This window comes from Amblyomma mixtum, chromosome 7 (genome assembly GCF_055824585.1).
Source record: "Amblyomma mixtum isolate Tamu chromosome 7, ASM5582458v1, whole genome shotgun sequence".
Taxonomy (NCBI): Eukaryota; Metazoa; Arthropoda; class Arachnida; order Ixodida; family Ixodidae; genus Amblyomma; species Amblyomma mixtum.
This window is the reverse complement of record NC_143018.1, coordinates 64,831,816-64,849,672: the sequence shown is the minus strand read 5'-3', so window position 1 is coordinate 64,849,672 and position 17,857 is coordinate 64,831,816. Positions and strand designations below refer to the sequence as shown.

The window sequence follows — 17,857 nt, the reverse complement described above, 5'->3', positions numbered from 1 at the left end:
CCAGCGCGTGGGCAACTCGGCACGCATGAGCCTCGTGGAGACCTGAGCGCCGAGTGACCACGCACCGCAGTAGGCGAGTTACGGAGTGGCAGGTGGTGACAGCGTGGTGGAGGGCTTGCACGTTCTTGGCAGCATGCAAAGGAAAGCCAAGAACTTTGCACTGCGTGACGACAGGAATGGGAGAGCCAGAAAGGTGGAGAGAGATGAAGTGGTTGTGTGAGCGCTGGTATGAGGAATGGTTGAGAAGGAGAAGCTCGGATTTCTAAGAAGGAGAGACACCAGCGGTGGTGAGAAAGCAGTCAACAAGATCTAGGCCACGTTGCAGGGTGTCCTGTACGTGACCGGGAGAGCCCGACGAACACCACAGAGTGATGTCATCGGCGTAAAATATATGATGCAGTTCCGGAATTTCAGCTAGCTGGAAGGCGAGAGGGGCCATAGTAAGACTGAAAAGGGTAGCAGAGAGAACAGCACCTTGAGGAGTGCCACGGGTGAGGTGGTAGGGGTCGGACAGATGGGTGTCTACTCGAAAGCGAGCCACACGTTTAGAGAGAAATGAACGGATATAAGAGTACAAGCGGGGACCACAGTCTAGGGAGTCGAGTTGGGAAAGGATGTGGTCGTGGAAAACACTATCGAAGGCCTTGCGAACATCGACGGTCACAAGTGCGTGAATTTGAGTGGGGGTAGGTGACAGAAAGGTGTGCCGGAGAATCAGAAACATGTCCTGTGCACAGACGCGGCGTCGGAAGCCGATGGGAGAAGGGGGGAAGAACTCCCTCGCCTCGAGAAAATCAGAGAGGCGAGTCAAGGCCATTCGCTCAAGGGTCTTACCAATACACGATGTCAGGGAGATTGGGCGGAGGTTAGAGAGAGAGGGAGGTTTGGCCGGCTTTGGAATCATAGAAATGAGGAAGGAGGTCCAGGAGCTCGGCAGGCAGCCGCTGTTCCAGGCCTCATTGTAGGTTTTAAGGAGGATGTGTTGTGTTGTGTTGTGTTGTGTTTAATGGCGCATAAGCAACTTAGGCTATCATGCGCCAAGCTCGGGTTTTAAGGAGGAATTCTTTGGCGCAGTCAGGAAGGTTGCTAAGTGTGGTATATGTAATGGCATCCTCTCCGGGAGCCGAGCGTGTTGCATTAGCAGCCAGAGCCAATTCGAGCTCTCGGAGAGTGAAGGAGTGGTCCAGATCGGGGTTAGGTCCGCCCGAGTACATCGACATAGGGTAGGAGGGTGCCAGAGGGGGAGAGAGGTAGAGAGAGGCGAGCTGATCAAAAACATCAGAGGGAGTCCCCTGAATGAGAGCTTTAGCTAGAGTGGGAGCAAGGGCAAGCTTAGTGCCAAGGAAAGATTTGAAGAGAGTCCTACAATGATTCTTTTCAATTTAATTGATCCAGTTTTTACCTTCTGCTCGTTTTACTTGTTCCTTAAAGTTCATTTCTCCAGCCTTGCTTCCTGCATACTTATTGGTTAGTTTCGTAGTCTCTTCCGCCACTTTGAGTCAGCGAAGTATTTGAACACCTTAGCTCCCCACCTGTTATTGTCGAATGCCCTCAGGCATCCTTCACATAATATTGCGCTCTGAGATTCCTGTGCTTCGAACAATGCCCAGCGCATGTCCCCTTGTACTGCCGCGTTATTGCTTCTGCCGTGTCCGCGTAGTGCTATAAGCCTGCAAAAGTTCTTGATTCATTTCTAGTCCCGACTGAAGAACCCCAGGTGGTAGAAATTTCCGGAGCCCTCCACTACGGCGTCTCTCATAACCTTAGTCGCTTTGGGACGTTAAACCCCATAAACCAAACGAAACCGAACTTCTGTCGTTAGGCACAAAACGGCATTCCCAAAAGCAAGCCCTGGCGCCATTCTGCCATTATAAATACCTCTCAGCACATACCTGTTATGCCCGGATAATGCCCTATGTTTCATTATCCATATTCCGTATCTACAGCGCGAATAACGGGAGAAGATGAGAAGAAACATGTAAAGACAAATACAGCGCTGACTGACAACTCTTGAGTTGTCACAGCCCTGAGTTGTCAGTCAACGCTGTGTTTGTCTTCAGATGTTTCTTCTCATCTTGTCCCGTTTACCATGGTGTAGTCATAGAACATCGTCACCAAATCGCCCAACAACTTACCTTGTCGAGTTTGATTACCGTTCCACAGGAATTCACTATTAACGTTGTGCCACGGACCACTTATATCCAGGGAGGCTTAAACAGAGGTCTGTTTCCCGCTCTAGCTATTTCTACGAACCGTGGATATACCACATTGACTATGCTACTAACTATGCCACACAGTCAATAGTCGTCTGCCTGTCTCCGGAATTCCGACATGATGCTGCCCTCACCCCACCTTCACCCCAGCTGTCATAAGAGAGTGCCTAGGCAACACAGGCAGACAGAGCACCTTTCCCAAAGTGTTCACCTTCCAGCCCCAGTAAATAACAATCTCGGTGGCCGCAACGTGATTGTTTGTGACATTCTTGCGACGTAGTAAAATGGATACTCTGAAATTACTCTGAGATTGTCACACGTACAGATGTGACTCTAAATGTCTAAAGATTGCCTGTCCTACGCTATGTAGGCGGATAGATCACGAATGGATGCGGCGCTCCCCGATGCCATTTCCGAACACGGTATGCAGAAACCGAGGATGTCCACCAGGAAGGCTTAGTCGACATGGGCGGGTCGCTGGTGGCCAACTGGCAACTCGCCGCTCGAGTGTCGTTCCTGGAACCGTCTTCCCGACACCTGTCCGAGATCATCCTACAGCTGGGCCTGTACGTACTCCACACGGAGAGGAAGGAACACGACATGTCCTTGCTGCCCTACGCCTTCAGCTTCCCGTACTACGACCACAGAGCCACGCGCGCCCTCAACTTCGCTGGGATCGGCAGTCGCGTGGCTGAAGCACTGAGCCTGCTCTTTCTATGGGCCTACGTTGTGACTCCGGAGGCAGTACAAGCCTTCACTGAACACTTTCAGTGTATGGACAACGCCACATCCAATAAGGTGAGAGCAAAGCGAAGCGTTCAGCATTGTTTAGAGGCTACTAGTGCTTTTTGTGTACTGGGAATGACCTTGCGTGATTCGCCCACGTATGTTACCGTGCGGCTTGTACAGGTTTTCGGCCTAAAACTTCACCAAGGAGAATGAGACCTAACGGAAAGAACAGGTGTCAACTAAAAGCTGGCTTATTTATATTCAATACAAGCGTCTGTATAAGGCCTCGCTTTTGAGGGGTGAAAAAGTACAGATATTGAAAAACGCACTACCTCAAGAGGCCAGCGTCTCTTCAGGGTGAACTCTCGTGGTGCATCTTTCACACGTGTTCGACAGAGACGCACTACCTCGCTTCAGGAGCTCGATTGCTGCCTTGGCGAAATGACGGTGGTCTATGGCGCATTTACCATGCAGGCTAGAAGACGTGACGTAAGCTTCTATACCATCGCTTCGATTAATCGGTGATTATATCTAGCGAAGACGGGCGTCTCTGTCGGCTCTGGGGGGCAGTAACTGCAGCTCGCAGAATTCGCGGCGAGGTTTGCTGGAATTTATAGCGTATTGCTTGCTTTTATCTACTCGCTCAATCTGACGTTAACGCAGCGGCCCCTCTGCCCTTTGAAGGACCAGCAACATGCCAGTGGTATTTTGGGCAACATTCGGATTCCGTGACCTTCAGTCATGCCTTCTGCGACTTCTGTTTTCCGTTGATTTTCTATCTTTCTCAACGTTGGCAGTCCTGCGTTCTTCTTCAGTGGCGCAGGCAAAAACAACAGTCGAGGCGCACCCTCTGGCCACGTACCTTTTTATATGCAATAGTGTGTGAACGGTTGAAATTAGGCCACCGTTCTCACCACCATTTTCTGCTTGCATTTTGTCGGCTCTGGCTCACGCGATTGTTATCCTTCGAGCTTAACGTCGTTATTTCTGTGGCTGCCGAAGCTATCAGTGTAGTTGGCCACCCGAATTCTCACAAACTTGTCGCGAACTTGTCGCGAAGCAGTGGGAAAAGCAATAGCTTTGCGGATTGCGTAACTGTACCCGGTATTCGTGGAAAGTGAAATTCCCATACAGCAGCCAAAAATTTCACGTCCGACAAAAGCGGCGTTCGTTTTTTTAAAAAGCGCGTAATTTGCGTCTGCTTGCTCAGAGCAGACATCGAGGCAGTTTCGAAGCTCTCCAGCTCGGTCATATGTTGTGCTCGCCGAGACCCTTTGTGCTACCAATCTCCTTCGGTGGGCCGTTAGAACTAATCTTGGTTGAAGTTTTCACGGTGGCTGGCGCAAGCCACACAACAGACATGACCATTATATACCTTCCATCATATACCTCATATAAGACAGCGCGTGCATCGAGGCACGGCACATAAAATGCTCCAGGAGCGCCCCGTCGTGGCATACGAGCAATCTAGTCTTTCCCCTGTTTTAGGGCAGGAATAGACGCGCAGTGAACACTCGTAGAGAGCGTGAGTAGGGTGCATGTTTTCTAAAAGGAGATAAGTGATCGGAAGCGTGTTTTTAAAGGGTGCAAAGTTATTCCTAGGGTCCTCTAAAGGATGCAAAAGCCCATGCTATGGCCTTTTTACCGCTTTCTCACACCCTTTTTTTCCTTTAGTGTGGCACGTCGAGTAGCTTGATAAGATTCTTGGCGGTGCTCGTACTTCGCGTACGATGGCTTCGTCCGAGCCCAACTTCCGCCCAGCGGTGCATCAACCACGTGTTGCGCAAATGCGCATGCCTCTGTTCACGTGCTATTTCGACAGCGTCATGTGCCGTCACTAGGCCCACGCAGTGAGGGCAGCACCGCAGCTCGCGTACACACAGAACGTATCGCCACCAGTTTTTGCTATCTGCACGCTGCCAGCACGTGACAGCAACACACTTGGTGGGCAGCCTGCTGAGCAGGCGGCGCACGTCTCGTGGCGATCATGGCCAGCAAAACAGCACAATTTTCAAACTTCTACGTGCAGAAGCTTCTCTTTTATGCTGCCCACCGCGCTTCAGTTACACTAGTTTTGATTTTTGCCCAACCGGGCACCACTGAGTCCTGGCGTCTCGCTTTTCCCGCTACCGTTTTAGCCTTAACCTTCACAGTTTCGCACAGAACATCGGGCTATCATTGTCTTTGCTAGTCGGAGAACTGGGAGTATCGATAGCAAACGGCAACTCGACCACTGGTGAGGGCATCGCGGGGAACGAGGCGCTGAGCTGAAACGCGACGATAATGGTATGAGTTAATGTATCAAACCGGTTCGCTCTTCCCTCCGTACTAGCGCCGCCGTGGTGGCTCAGTGGTTACGGCGCTCGGCTGCTGACCCGAAAGACATGGGTCCGATCCCGGCCGCGGCGGCTGAATTTCTTGAAGGCGGAATTCTAGAGGCCAGTGTGCTGTGCGATGTCAGTGCACGTTAAAGAACCCCAGGAGGTCGAAATTTCCGGAGCCCTTCACTACGGCGTCTCTCATAGCCTCAGTCGCTTTGAGGCGTTAAACCCCAATCAACCAATCTTCCCTCCGTACCTCTCCCTCGCAACCTTGTGGTGGAACTCCCGCACGGGCGCTAGTTGAGCTCGCTGACGCTGAGGTGTTTGCGATGGTGATTATTTCGTGTGATGGCTTCACAAGGACTCATCTCGACCGCGACCTTGGCGAAAAACGTACATAGTCTTCAGCTTGTTCTGTTCATAGCCGCCGTGCCATTCCTCTCCGCACTTTGCTCTCTCTGGCAATGTTGCTGTTTGGCTGCGTCGTTCTTGCTCTACCTCGTATTAAATGTATGAAAGGCGGCTTTTTTACATATTGCACTACAGAACAGTGTAGGCGACAATGCTGGTCGAGATAGAGGCGTATGTCATCTACAGGACCCATATTTATTTCCCTGGTGCGTCGTGGGTCGTTATAATTTCGTCGTCACCAGGTTGTGTACGCGGTCGCAGCAAGATGCATTGAAGCTCCGCTCAAGACATCTTGAAATGGCTGCATGTGGCGCCGTCTTGCGCCGAAGCAGCCGTAGTAGTTATAATAAAGCCTCCAGATCGGCGATGCACATCAGTCGCGTGGCTAAAATGCATTGTATGTAACAGAGAAAGGGCATCGGACTCTCAGCGGCGCACGTATACGGAAAGCAAGAGCCGCAAATATGCCGCGGTCGGAACATTGGGCGAAAGCTCTTGAAACGCAGAATGTAAACGCGCTGCCAAAACATACGCGTCTGTCTTTCACACAACATAAGGTATTGTTGTAACCGTGCATTCAAAAATGAAGAAATTGGAAAAGCGCAATGTGTGACAACTATCGCTGATCGTCCGCATCACCATGGGTGTAATCGCCATTTTATTACTTTTTCCATTGCACTCGCAAGTGTTCATGATTCGCCTTGATTCAGTATTGTCGTCGCAGTTTGCATTTACATTCACAAAAGTGTTTTATGTTCGTAGTATCAGCATTACATGGTTTTGCGTGCCATCATGCCCGTTCCGACAGGCATGACAGCGCAAGGATTTACAAGTTGGGCTTGCCATGGCGCTGTGATCAAACATTCATTGCCAGAGACTTTCTGGCTGGTTACTGTGGAGGGGGGAGGGGGGGGGGGGGCAATTTTGTTTTTATGTTTTCTTGAGAGGCCCACCGCCAAACGAATTACTATTGAAGGTGCTCAGTCCCGCAACCTCGATCAAATGTTGCACTTGCTTGAAAACATTTGGTTCTCAGATATGAGGGTGTGTATTTTATCTCCAGAGAATAAAAATGTCCTGTCATACTGTGTGTGAAACATCCTTCGCAGGACTGCACTGTGCAGTTGACACGGTGGTTTCCAGCGGCAGTGAAATCGAAAAGTATCGGCAACTATTATCCGTGTTGACTGCGGACCTTCGACTGAGGCAGTTTAACAAAGGGGGGAGGGCAGGTGCTGCTTATGATAATAGTAATGAATATAATAGTAATGAAAGCCTCTCCCAATGCTCTCCAGTTATTCGGTTCCTCTGCCTACCGTTGCAACCTTAATCCAAGAAATTATTTCTTCTCTCCACCTAACAGGAGCTGCCTGCGGCTTTCTCTTTTTCTCTATGTTTAGGGTCTAGTTTGTAGCCCCAGGCTGCCATCGGTGCTTATTTTTTTTCTTACTTTTCTGCTAGGACATAAACAACTAAAGTTTATTCTCTAAAGCACATTATCTCTTTCTGCCTTCCAACGTTACAACAACCGTTTCGCTTTCGATAGACTGGTGTGGTAGTGTCGGTGTCTTTACGAGTTCCTGCTGTCTCCAGTCCTCACAGTTCAAAAAGTGTTTATTTCTGCCCCTGACTTTGTTGTGTTCAATGCAAAAGCAAGGTTTGACTTTACTAATAAAAATTTTGTTTGTTTGCGATTACGCTCAGTTTTATGTAGCGAATAAGTACTGGTCAAACACCTGATACGATTTCATATGACATGGTCGTCACATTCCTGTGAGCGGTTAGGCTTATTGCTGTCGCCTGACGGAAGGTGTAGATAGTAATTGACATATGTAATTTAAAGTTTATTTCCTCCCCAGGCATTACAGTGAAAAAATGGGACACTGGGCAAGAATCTGCGTAATGCAGCTTGAAGTAGCACCCAGTGCCCCATGAATACATTGACAGCAGTGTGTTTCGCGAACATCAGGCTTAAGGTAAGCTTAATATCCCCATGAAAGCAAAGAAAGAAAAAAGATAAGAAGAGTATAACCCTGATCGCGTACAAAGTAAGAGAAATGCACAGCAACGTACAATACAATACACCTAACCTATTCACACTGATGCCACAATAGAATCGAAAATGCACATCACAGATAATAACTGATTCTTTGAGATGTCTTGTTGCATACATTATTTGTTGCCAATATGTTTTGTACACTGGTGTGTATTATGTATATTAAAGGCGGTAAGCAAGAGTTGATAATTTGATTTAACGGCATTTTTGTATGCACATAAAAATTTAAACGGGTTCAATACATCAACAGACGAAATACCGTATTGCTTAAAGTAAGGATACGAATGGGAATGCCATGGCACATTTGCAATCAATCTGACAGCACGTTTCTCTGCAACTAATATCTTGTGTTTGTTATGGTTTATTGTGGCACCCCAGACACTTATGCAGTAGGCAATAATAGGAAGTAAATATGCATTATAGATAAGAATCTTTATCTTTGTTGGATGTGTGTATCTATGTCGACACAGGACACCATTAACTCGGTTCATTTTCTTGCGGGTGGCACTTATATGTTTGCCCCAACTGAGAGTTTCAGTGAGCGCCACACCGAGATATTTTATAGTGTCTACAACTTAAATTCTAGTGTTACTCAACATTAGATCAAAATTCATGGCGATAGGCTTGTTTTTTGGATGGAGGATAATTGCATTAGTTTTCCTAGCATTTACTCTTAAACAATTCTTTCTCGACTACTCACGCAAATATTCTAAAAATTGCTTTCCATACGTGTGATCCGGAGCTGCCTTTTAAAGATCATAATGAAACGCAGCAGGATATAACTTCGTCCAAGTTGGAAGCATGGGTATTTACGTTCGCAGGTCGAGCGTACCACATACGCGCAGTACTTGGAGCCCCTGTCTCTGAAGACTGCTTTGTACGCGTACCGAGCGCACCAGGACGACAAAGACCTGCGTGTCCGCGGCCTCGAGTTCCTGTCCCCGGAGCAGCTCTTCTTCGTTGCCGCATGCTACGTGCGGTGCGTGAGGACCAACGGACCTCCGGGCGTGGCCGATGGGCAGTGCGACACGACATTTAGGCATGTCGCGGAGTTCGCTGACGCATTCGGATGCGTGCCAGGCTCGCGCATGAACCCTCTGCAGCGGTGCGAACTTTTCTGACCACCAGCTGTGACTTTGTTTTATCTCTCGTGTGGTGGAGGAACGTGGTTGAATGAGGTCTAAAGGAAATCTCATTGAATGTTCTTCAAGACTAGCGAGCCTGCTCGCTGGATGGTGTAGTAAGTTTGTGGAACGAATTCGAATAGTGACACTGGAACCGAACAAGTAAGCATGAGCGCCCATGTTTGAGGCCGATGAATTTACTTGTGTTGCATGTGCATGCTGTGTTGTAATGCAGACTCCACGAGCTTCTTCCTCGCTGCTTACAGAGAGCTGGGAGACGGTATTTGCTGTAAAGTTTGGTGGTTCAGGTTACAAAACGTTGCTTCAGCCAAAGTTGCGCATACGGCCTTGATTTCGTGGAAGCCTGGAAAGCGTATATTTGGAGCCTATGCATCAGTATCTAAAAACGCTAGAGGACACGCCATTTTATTACTTTTTACACAGGGAAATAATTTTATACCTCCCTGGCAATGTTGACGACAATTTTCACTCTGAAGTACTTGTCGAGTCAGCTGAGTTGTCTTAAGTCCAACACTGTATTGCGTTTCAGTTTGTACGCGGTGTGCAATTTGTTACAGCATCTCTATAGAATGTCTGAGTACCGAGCGAATTTATAAATGTTCTGTTGAGGAGATTTAAAAAATGCCATATTAAACTCAAAATGCTTTGTAAGTGTTGCTTTTTGTTTTTTGCACAGCTCAGATATTCGCACGGGGCTATTTTTATGCATTTCCGCCAGGTACTAGAAAAATGTTTCTGTACTACCAATGACAATCCATCACTAAACTTGCTCTTGTTGATGCCAAGTAACATTTGGCTTTTTGATCCCCCAGTTTTTTTTTGCGCTTTTTAAGTTAACCTTCACACGTATAATCTTTCTACCAGTCGATGGGTTGGTTTGCTGTGGTTTAATATGGGTGGTCACAACGAACAAATCTATGCAGTATTTAAAGCAGCCCAGAAACTCGTGCCTTTATAAAGTAACAAATTTTGGTAAGTTATAGACAAGCATACAAAGGTCATCAAAGCGAAATTGACTAGTAGCACACGAATAAATCTTTACATCAGTTTTCCAGGGCAATAGTGTTTTTTTTTCATTGTTATGAAGTCTTCCTGTGAAAAATTAACTTTTTGTGCAAACAAGCGCTGAATCCTGGAATATATTTCTGCAAATATAAAATAAAATATCGTATCGAGTCAGTATTGCACATTCAAGAAAGTAGAGGTAATTCTGAAGAACGCGAAAACATTTTGCCGGGAAAGGGCTATCAGCAAGCTACATTTGCCAGCCGGTGAAGCCAGTGCACGACAACCATATTGAGACCGGCGAGATAATTTTGTGCTATTGCAGGAGTCTTGTAATAACGTAGTGACGGCAAATATCGACGGTTGCCTATGAGCACATACGGCAAATACATATCCCTAAAAAAACTTTAAAAAATAGTCATTGTTGCCGACTTTGGGCATTAATTTCTTGAAAGATGTGGTTTTAAGAATGGTCTCTGTACCCACTTAGATTCACGATCCCTAGGAAGTACCTTTTAGACCAACACGGTGTTTACAAACATAAGGGGCGCTCTCGGACGCCGGAGCCGACTGGGGGTGCAACCTCCCATAAGAACACATGGAAGCAAAACTTTTAAAAACATTTTTCCGATTTCACACACTGCCTATGAGGTCATTTCTTCGTAAAGAATTATCAGTTTTATCTTAGTAGATATCGTGAAACTATTAAACGTAATTTTAAGGCGATAAATTTTTAAAAGAGCAGACAAGAAAAGGAAAAGAAGGCCCGGGCTCATTATGGCATACATGACGAAAGCCGTAACCAAAACCAAGTAGCATAAGAGATTTAATAGGCAAAATCTATGGTCATCACTGAGAGATCATTGCGAGATCAATAAACAGCCCCACGGGGTTTCCTTCTAAGCCGTGTAACGGGGCTGTTAACAGTTCTTAGCTTGGGAGGGTTGAGGACTTAATTCCGCCCGCTTTCTTGAGATATGGGTCCCTTAGTATGCAAGATAAGCCGCACTATAGGGCTCAGAAGCAGACTTCATGGGCTGCATACTGTACGTACGGTGACAAGATTTTGTTCGGTGTTGGTGAGTGGCGGCCGCCTTTCGATAGAGGCGGAACGCAAAGGTGCCAGTGCACGTTAAAGATCCCCAGGTGGTCGAAACTGTTCCGGAGGCCTCCGATACGGCACCTCTCTATTTCTTCTTTCACTTCCACCTTCCTCCCTTCCCATACGCCGCTGTTCGAATGTCCACGAGGTGTGAGACATTAACCGTTCCCTTCCCTTTCGTCAAAAATCAATTTTTAATCTGCTCTGCGTCTATCTTTACGAACTATTTTTTCTTAGTGCTAGACAGACAAAGTGTATTACTACATACGAGAAGCCATATCCAACACTAGGAAATGTATTTTTACTCCTTCGCGGTGCCTTAGTGGCTAGACCGCTCGGTTGTTCACCCCAAGGGTTCGGTTTTCATTCGGGTAGCGGCAGCTGTGTCTCGATGGACACCATATGATGCCGCTCGCGTACTGCGCGATCTGAATGCACGTAATACCCCCAGGGGTTCGACATTTTGAAGCGAAAAGCTTCACTACGAGGGTCGAAAGCGAGCTTCGCGCATGCCGTACGCCGCGTATGCCGTGAAACCAAATGGCGAGTTCTACGCATGCGCGGAACCGAGTGACGTCATGCGCGGCGCAGGTGGCCGCAGCCGTCGCCGCCGCCGTGTTACTACTAAAAACATTTGCTGAAGGGTTAGCTTGGTTAAGCCTGGAAGATTGCGAAAGCAATACCCTTGGGTGCGCCTTGGTTCGGCTGGTGGTGTCGCCATGGTTGTTAGCCTTCAGCGGTAACACCCCTTGGCCCTGAACTTGTAGATTCAACCGAATCCAGAGATGATGAAAGTTCACGCTTGGCTGCATAATATGCACGTCGTTTAGCCAAACGTTCTTCCCGCTCTTCATCTGTTTCTTCAGCGCGCCGGCGTTTCCTGGCTGCTGCATTTCGTTGGAGCTTTGCCTTATACACATCATTCGACATACCGAGGTAGCTCCACCACGGCAACTGGGAGCAACCGAGCTGCTCCCCCACCTTTATCACCCTTGTGTGACGTCATAGCAACGCGAGCCCTCTAGCGGCAGCTGCGCAATGCGCCGTGGCAGCTCCGCCGCGCCCATGCTAACCGCGCGAGCTGGGGCCCTGTCTCTCTCGGTCTGGCGTGACGTCACCACAGGGGTCAGCTAAAGGTCAATGGTGGAAGCGCCACGACCAAGCTAATGGCTCGAAAGTGAGAGCAGTATTGCTTTCGCAATAAAAGAACCTGAGTCGAGGCTGGGAATCGAACCAGGGCCTTTGGCATTGTTGCGAGGTACGGGCTGTGGACTCGATGAAGGCTGGGAAATGGGTCTTTATTAAAAGAATTTGACCCAAACGAAAAGAGGGCCCCAGGCCTTTGGAAGGTACAGACTGGCTCCCCGAGCAGCTGCTCTCTTCCGCTGCTGGAGGAAGACTCCCTGAGCCACGTAGCGGAGCTCCGTTGGTCCCGGATCCTCGAAGGCGCTCTGTCGTTAGCAGTTGTCCACCAGCCTTGTCCTTATCCCACCGCTGCCACCAGTTAGAGCAGCTGCTGGGCCTGGGGCCGTCTTTTCTTTTGGGTCAAATTCTTTTAATAAAGACCCAATTCCTAGCCTTCATCGAGTCCACAGCCCGTACCTCGCAAGAGCATTTGAAGCGTAGACGCTACCACTCGGCCACGAATGCTCAAGGTTTCAGCACGAATTAAGGCACCTGGAGTGAATGCATGGGTGTGATAAAATAAAAGGAATAAAAATCAAAATAACAAAAAATTAAAAAGCATTAAAAAAATAAAGAGGAATAAGAAATGAAATGAAAAAGAGTGTAATGGGCAGAAAAAAACAATACAACTAAGAAAAAAGGAAACAAAAACAAAATGAGAAGTACAATATGGAAAATTAAAGAAATACATAATAAGGAACAAACGAACCAAATAAAAAAGAATAAAAGTAAGCACAGAAAAAATAAAAAATGAAAAAATAGCAGAAATAAAAAATAAATGAAAGCAAACAGTGCATCAGGAAAAAAATCATATCTCGGTGGACACCCGAACCGCGCCGTAAGGGAAGGAAAATCAAAAGAAAATTGGTTTTAAGGCAAGTAAACCACGGCTGTGTCTCTCATATCTCTGTGGATACCCGAACCGCGCCTTAAGGGCCTTAAGGAAAATGATATGAAAATTGATTTGAAGGAAAGGAAATGACTGTCTCTCATATCTTGGTGTACACCCGAAAGGAATGGACATCACAGTACATGTCTCTAAAGCAGCCTTCTAGGACAGCACCGTTTTCACTACACGCGCGTCTTCTCCTCAGCCTCCGTACAGGCATTGCGTGGACGGCGGCTGTCACACAGACTTTTACGTGGGAAGCTCCCAGACACCCTTACAACGTGTGGGGGTAGCGGTCTCGGACTCAAAGGAGATGCCCTCGACTCAGCGTGGCAAACTCAGCGGAGACCAGCAACCAAGTGACAAGAGGTTTTTGGGCGTTCGGTGCCCAGCTTTCGCTGGTCGCAAGCCAGAGAATGGGTCGGAGCCAAAAGTTTACAAAACAAAACAAAGTTTATACAGCAATTGAGACTATACAGAGGGTTTCACAATCACTAGTACAGACACATACAAAGTGATTAATTGAACAATGCAACCCGTGCAAAGTTAAACTCGAGAGAGAGTACAATACAAAGGCAATATTTCCCCTTAAGTGCACTAACACAAGAGAGAGAGGTAAACAAACAAAACACAATTTGTTCACCGGGCACTGCGGCAGTCCGACGACCAGAGTTCCACGACGATGCCGTCCCGCAGACTGGCGAACGTTGCCTCGTTGGTCCGATGCTGGCCGAGTGGTGTTTTCCCGGGAGTCGAACAGGCGAGCTTCGATGAAGCTTAAACGGCGGTCCGGACTGACTGATAGCGGCCAACGCCTTCTTTTATAGGCTCGCTTTCACGTCTGTTCGTTCTACGCGCCAGAGTAGGCGCGCACATACACGCAGTATCGGCAGTGCTGTCTCCCTTCCTTCTTCTCACTGGCCGCGCGTCCCCATTGGTCAGAGGTCGGGGGTCGCATCTCGAAGTTTCGAGCGTGTTGAGCGGCGCCGTCGCCCAAGGAGGTTATATTAAAACTTCTGGAGTGGAGGCCCCCTATGCATGCATGCAGAAACAGGTGAAGCCAGCCAGACCGACCGGCGGCCATCTTGCCAGGGGCAAAAACAGGCCGGAGTGTAATGGGCGCCAGCAGAGTACGACTAATTTGGCGGATTTTTTTCCCCTTCATCCGCAAGATTAAGTGGGAAACATCTTCTCTTTGGGATGTTGCTTCTAAGGGCACTAAATTCACTTGTATAACCTCCCCGATTTCTGCGCGAATTTGCCTGAAAGGCTCTGTAGGCGATTCCTCTAGTCAGTGTCGCTGCCTTTAAAAGCTGATAATTTTCTCAATAAATCGCGTACAGCGTGTCGTTTCAGCTAATCATGCAATGAAACATTAGCAGTGATAGGACGAAAAATTAACTGACAAACATACTCTTCACTGGGAAGGACGATACAATTCAGGGTTTACAATTCTATCACACATGCTAGGGTTCTCAAATACCGAAAACATGCGGAAAGAAAAGAAAGCAACTGCAATGGTACAGCAGGCTGTCATTGCCTCCTGGATTAAGATCTGCCTCACATAGCCCAGATCACCAGAAATACTGACCCATATGGCCCTGCAGTTTAATTTATGAATGCCAACACTGCTTCATGGTGCCATAAAGCTGTGCATGCAGTGTATGTTTCTATTTAAGCGCAAAGGTAGTTTAAACATCTGTTGAATCGGTTGTTTCAGCCGTTGTATTCGGGGTATTCGCTTCAGTGGACGCGGTTGCGACGCGCGTCTCTACTTTCACTGCCGCCGCGGTGGCTCAGTGGCTATGGTGCTCGGCTGCTGACCCGAAAGACGCGGGTTCGATCCCGGCCGCGGCGGTTGAATTTCTTTGGAGGAGAAATTCGAGGCCCGTCCGACCTCGCCACCGTCCGACCAATCAGTGGCGCCGTACCGCGGCCGAACTGTTTAAGCAGGGACTTGCCAAGCCTTGGGCATTCCAGGTGATCGTAGATCGTCTTCTTCCTAGCTCGAGCTGCCTGCTGGCTGCCACGCCCACCTCGTCTAATTAGAACCTGGGCTATTTCTTCACCCGTTTGTCGGTGACATATTTGGTGGAGGTGCTGGGTAACGTCCTATGTACTCTGATTGCGAGGACACTCTCGACACCTGTTCTCCACGCGTGGACACAACACCCGTCCACAAAGCGAGCCGCCGTCTGCGAGGCCTACAACCGGAGTTCAGCCAACTGACAGCGCCGGTAAGGGCGGTAAGAGCAATGACCTCAACTGTGGCTAGCCAGACGACTCAGCATTCCGGGAATGCCCCGCCATTCGTCCTTCACGCACCTCGGTCGCCGCCGCCGTTCCACGGAGACAGGTTCGAGGACGTAGAAGACTGGTTGGCCAGCTTTGACCGAGTGGCGGGCTTCAACGAATGGGACGGCGAGCGCAAATTGCGCAATGTCTACTTTGCGCTGCAGGACTCAGCCAAAACATGGTTTGAAAATCACGAAGCCTCCTTTACCACCTGGGAAGTGTTTCGTCGAGAACTCTTAGCGACGATGAGCAAAGCGCACGTGTGGCGTACGCCAAACAACCGGCCGCTCTGTTACCACTGCGGGGAGCCCGGCCACATCCTCCGCCACTGTCCCTACCGCAGAATGGGTTTAAGAGGGTTTTCACCTGACGCACCTCGACCGCGCTACGGTGAAAGACCACGGGATATCGAGCTGTACCTGGCTGATAACGTGCAGTCCTCGACCCCGCAGCGGCGCCAGTCCAGATCGCCATCCCCAAGGCGGTTCTCTTCGCCCGGCCGCCCATCGACCTCTGGCCAGTTCAGAGGTGCGTCCCCTCGCCGGGAAAACTGAAGACGGCGTCCTCCGGGGGTAGGGCCGCCGCTACTAGCCCGTGTCAAGAGCCTCCATTCGAAGATTCGCCGCGACGCTCCGACCGACGACGACCCGACCCGACGACCTCAACGACGCGCTGCGACCGACTGGTTTCTGCCGAAATTCCGGTATCCGCTGACAACCACGACGTTACTGCACTGGTGGATACCGGCGCCGATTTTTCTGTAATGAGCAGTCGGTTAGCCACGGCCCTGAGGAAGGTACTGACCCCTTGGTCTGGGCCGCAGATCCGGACAGCTGGTGGCCACGTCGTAACTCCGATCGGTGTCTGCACTTCTCGAATCCAGATCCGTGGAGTTACTTTCCCTGGTTGCTTTGCTGTGTTACCCGATTGCTCGGTGAGAGTACGGTGCCGATATTAATCTACAGGAGCTCATCGTGTCGTTTTCCACCCAAGGCCCTGTCGACGACGATACCGAGCCACGCAGGGCTAAGCTATGCGTCTGTGCCGACCAGGTAGTAATCCCGTCAAGAGCCAGCATGTTTGTTACCGTAGAGTGCGATAACAGCCCCAGCACTCGTGGCATCGCTGAAACCAACATCTCGCTGCTCCTTGGTCGGCAAGTCTGTGTTGCCCGCGGAATTATTGAATTGAACAGTGGGCGAACCGAACTTCTGGTGACCAATTTTGGTCCTGAACCTCAGTGTTTGCCTGGCAAAACAGCTATTGCGTATTTCGAAGAACTTTGTGAATTCGCGGGACAGCACGCGTTGTCCGAAATCCCGGCATCAGTGGAGGCACCGACCACTCCCATAAAGACCGACGTCAACCCGAACCTCCCGTCTCATCAGAAACGCTGCCTGGAGAGCATTATCGACACTTTCCGCGACTGTTTTGCCTCGACCTCTAAAGTTAGGCAGACTCTGCTCACAAAGCATCGCATTATTGTTGACGCAAACCAGCGACCGTTATACCAGCCGCCTTATCGGGTCTCTTCGAAGGAACGTGACGCTATTCGCCGACAAGTTCAAGAAATGCTCCAGGACGACGTGATACAGCCGTCGACGAGCCCGTGGGCATCGCCTGTTGTTCTTGTGGCGAAAAAGGATGGCACCCTACGGTTCTGTGTTGATTACAGGCGTCTCAACAAAGTCACCAAAAAGGACGTTTATCCTCTGCCGCGGATTGATGACTCCCTGGACAGGCTACGCCACGCCACGTATTTCTCGTCACTAGATTTACGTAGTGGCTATTGGCAGATCGAGGTGGACGAGCGCGACCGGGAAAAGACCGCCTTTATTACACCGGATGGCCTGTACGAATTCCGGGTGCTCCCTTTCGAACTGTGCTCGGCTCCTGCCACCTTCCACAGAATGATGGACACCGTGCTTGCAGACCTAAAATGGCAGTCCTGCCTCGTCTACCTGGATGACGTTGTCATCTTCTCCGCTACGTTCGAAGAGCACCTGAGGCGCCTGCGCGCCGTGTTCGCCGCAATTCGTTCGGCCGGTCTTTCCCTCAAGCCGGAAAAGTGTCACTGCGCTTTCCAGGAGTTTAAGTTTCTGGGCCACATCGTGAGCGCTAAGGGAGTAAGCCCTGATCCCGATAAGACAGCCGCCGTCGCTGCTTTTCCCATGCCAACCGATAAGCGCAGTGTGCGCCGCTTTCTGGGCCTCTGCGCCTATTATCGGCGTTTTGTGCGGAACTTCTCCCAGATTGCAGAGCCCCTCATACGCCTCACTAAAGATGCCGAACCGTTCTTCTGGGGCCAGGAGCAACAACAGGCCTTCGAAGACCTCCGCATGTCGCCTGCAAAGTACGCCCATCCTTGGCCACTTCGACGAGTCAGCCGACACTGAACTGCACACAGACGCCAGCAACATCGGCCTCGGTGCGGTCCTTGTGCAGTGGCAGGATGGTCTCGAACGCGTAATCGCATACGCAAGCCGCACCTTGTCACGCTCGGAGG

The 17,857-nt window shown here is 49.5% G+C and overlaps 1 protein-coding gene across 10 annotated transcripts in view; it reads left to right on the top strand.

Moving 5' to 3' along the window:
• LOC149336317 (endothelin-converting enzyme 2-like) overlaps positions 1 to 17,857 on the top strand; it is a 44,347-nt gene that overhangs the window by 6,620 nt on the left and 19,870 nt on the right. For 9 of the 10 annotated variants that reach the window (XR_016284250.1, XR_016284252.1, XR_016284251.1 and 6 more), the window contains exon 3: positions 2,644 to 3,011. Coding sequence is in view for 6 of the 10 variants with exons in the window: in XM_089552816.1 (XP_089408942.1) it covers positions 2,644 to 3,011 (368 nt within the window). In the remaining 4 variants the exon portion in view is untranslated. Of the gene's footprint in view, positions 1 to 2,643; positions 3,012 to 8,551; positions 8,710 to 17,857 lie in introns of all 10 variants that reach the window. The other variant, XM_089552817.1, reaches the window with a different exon arrangement.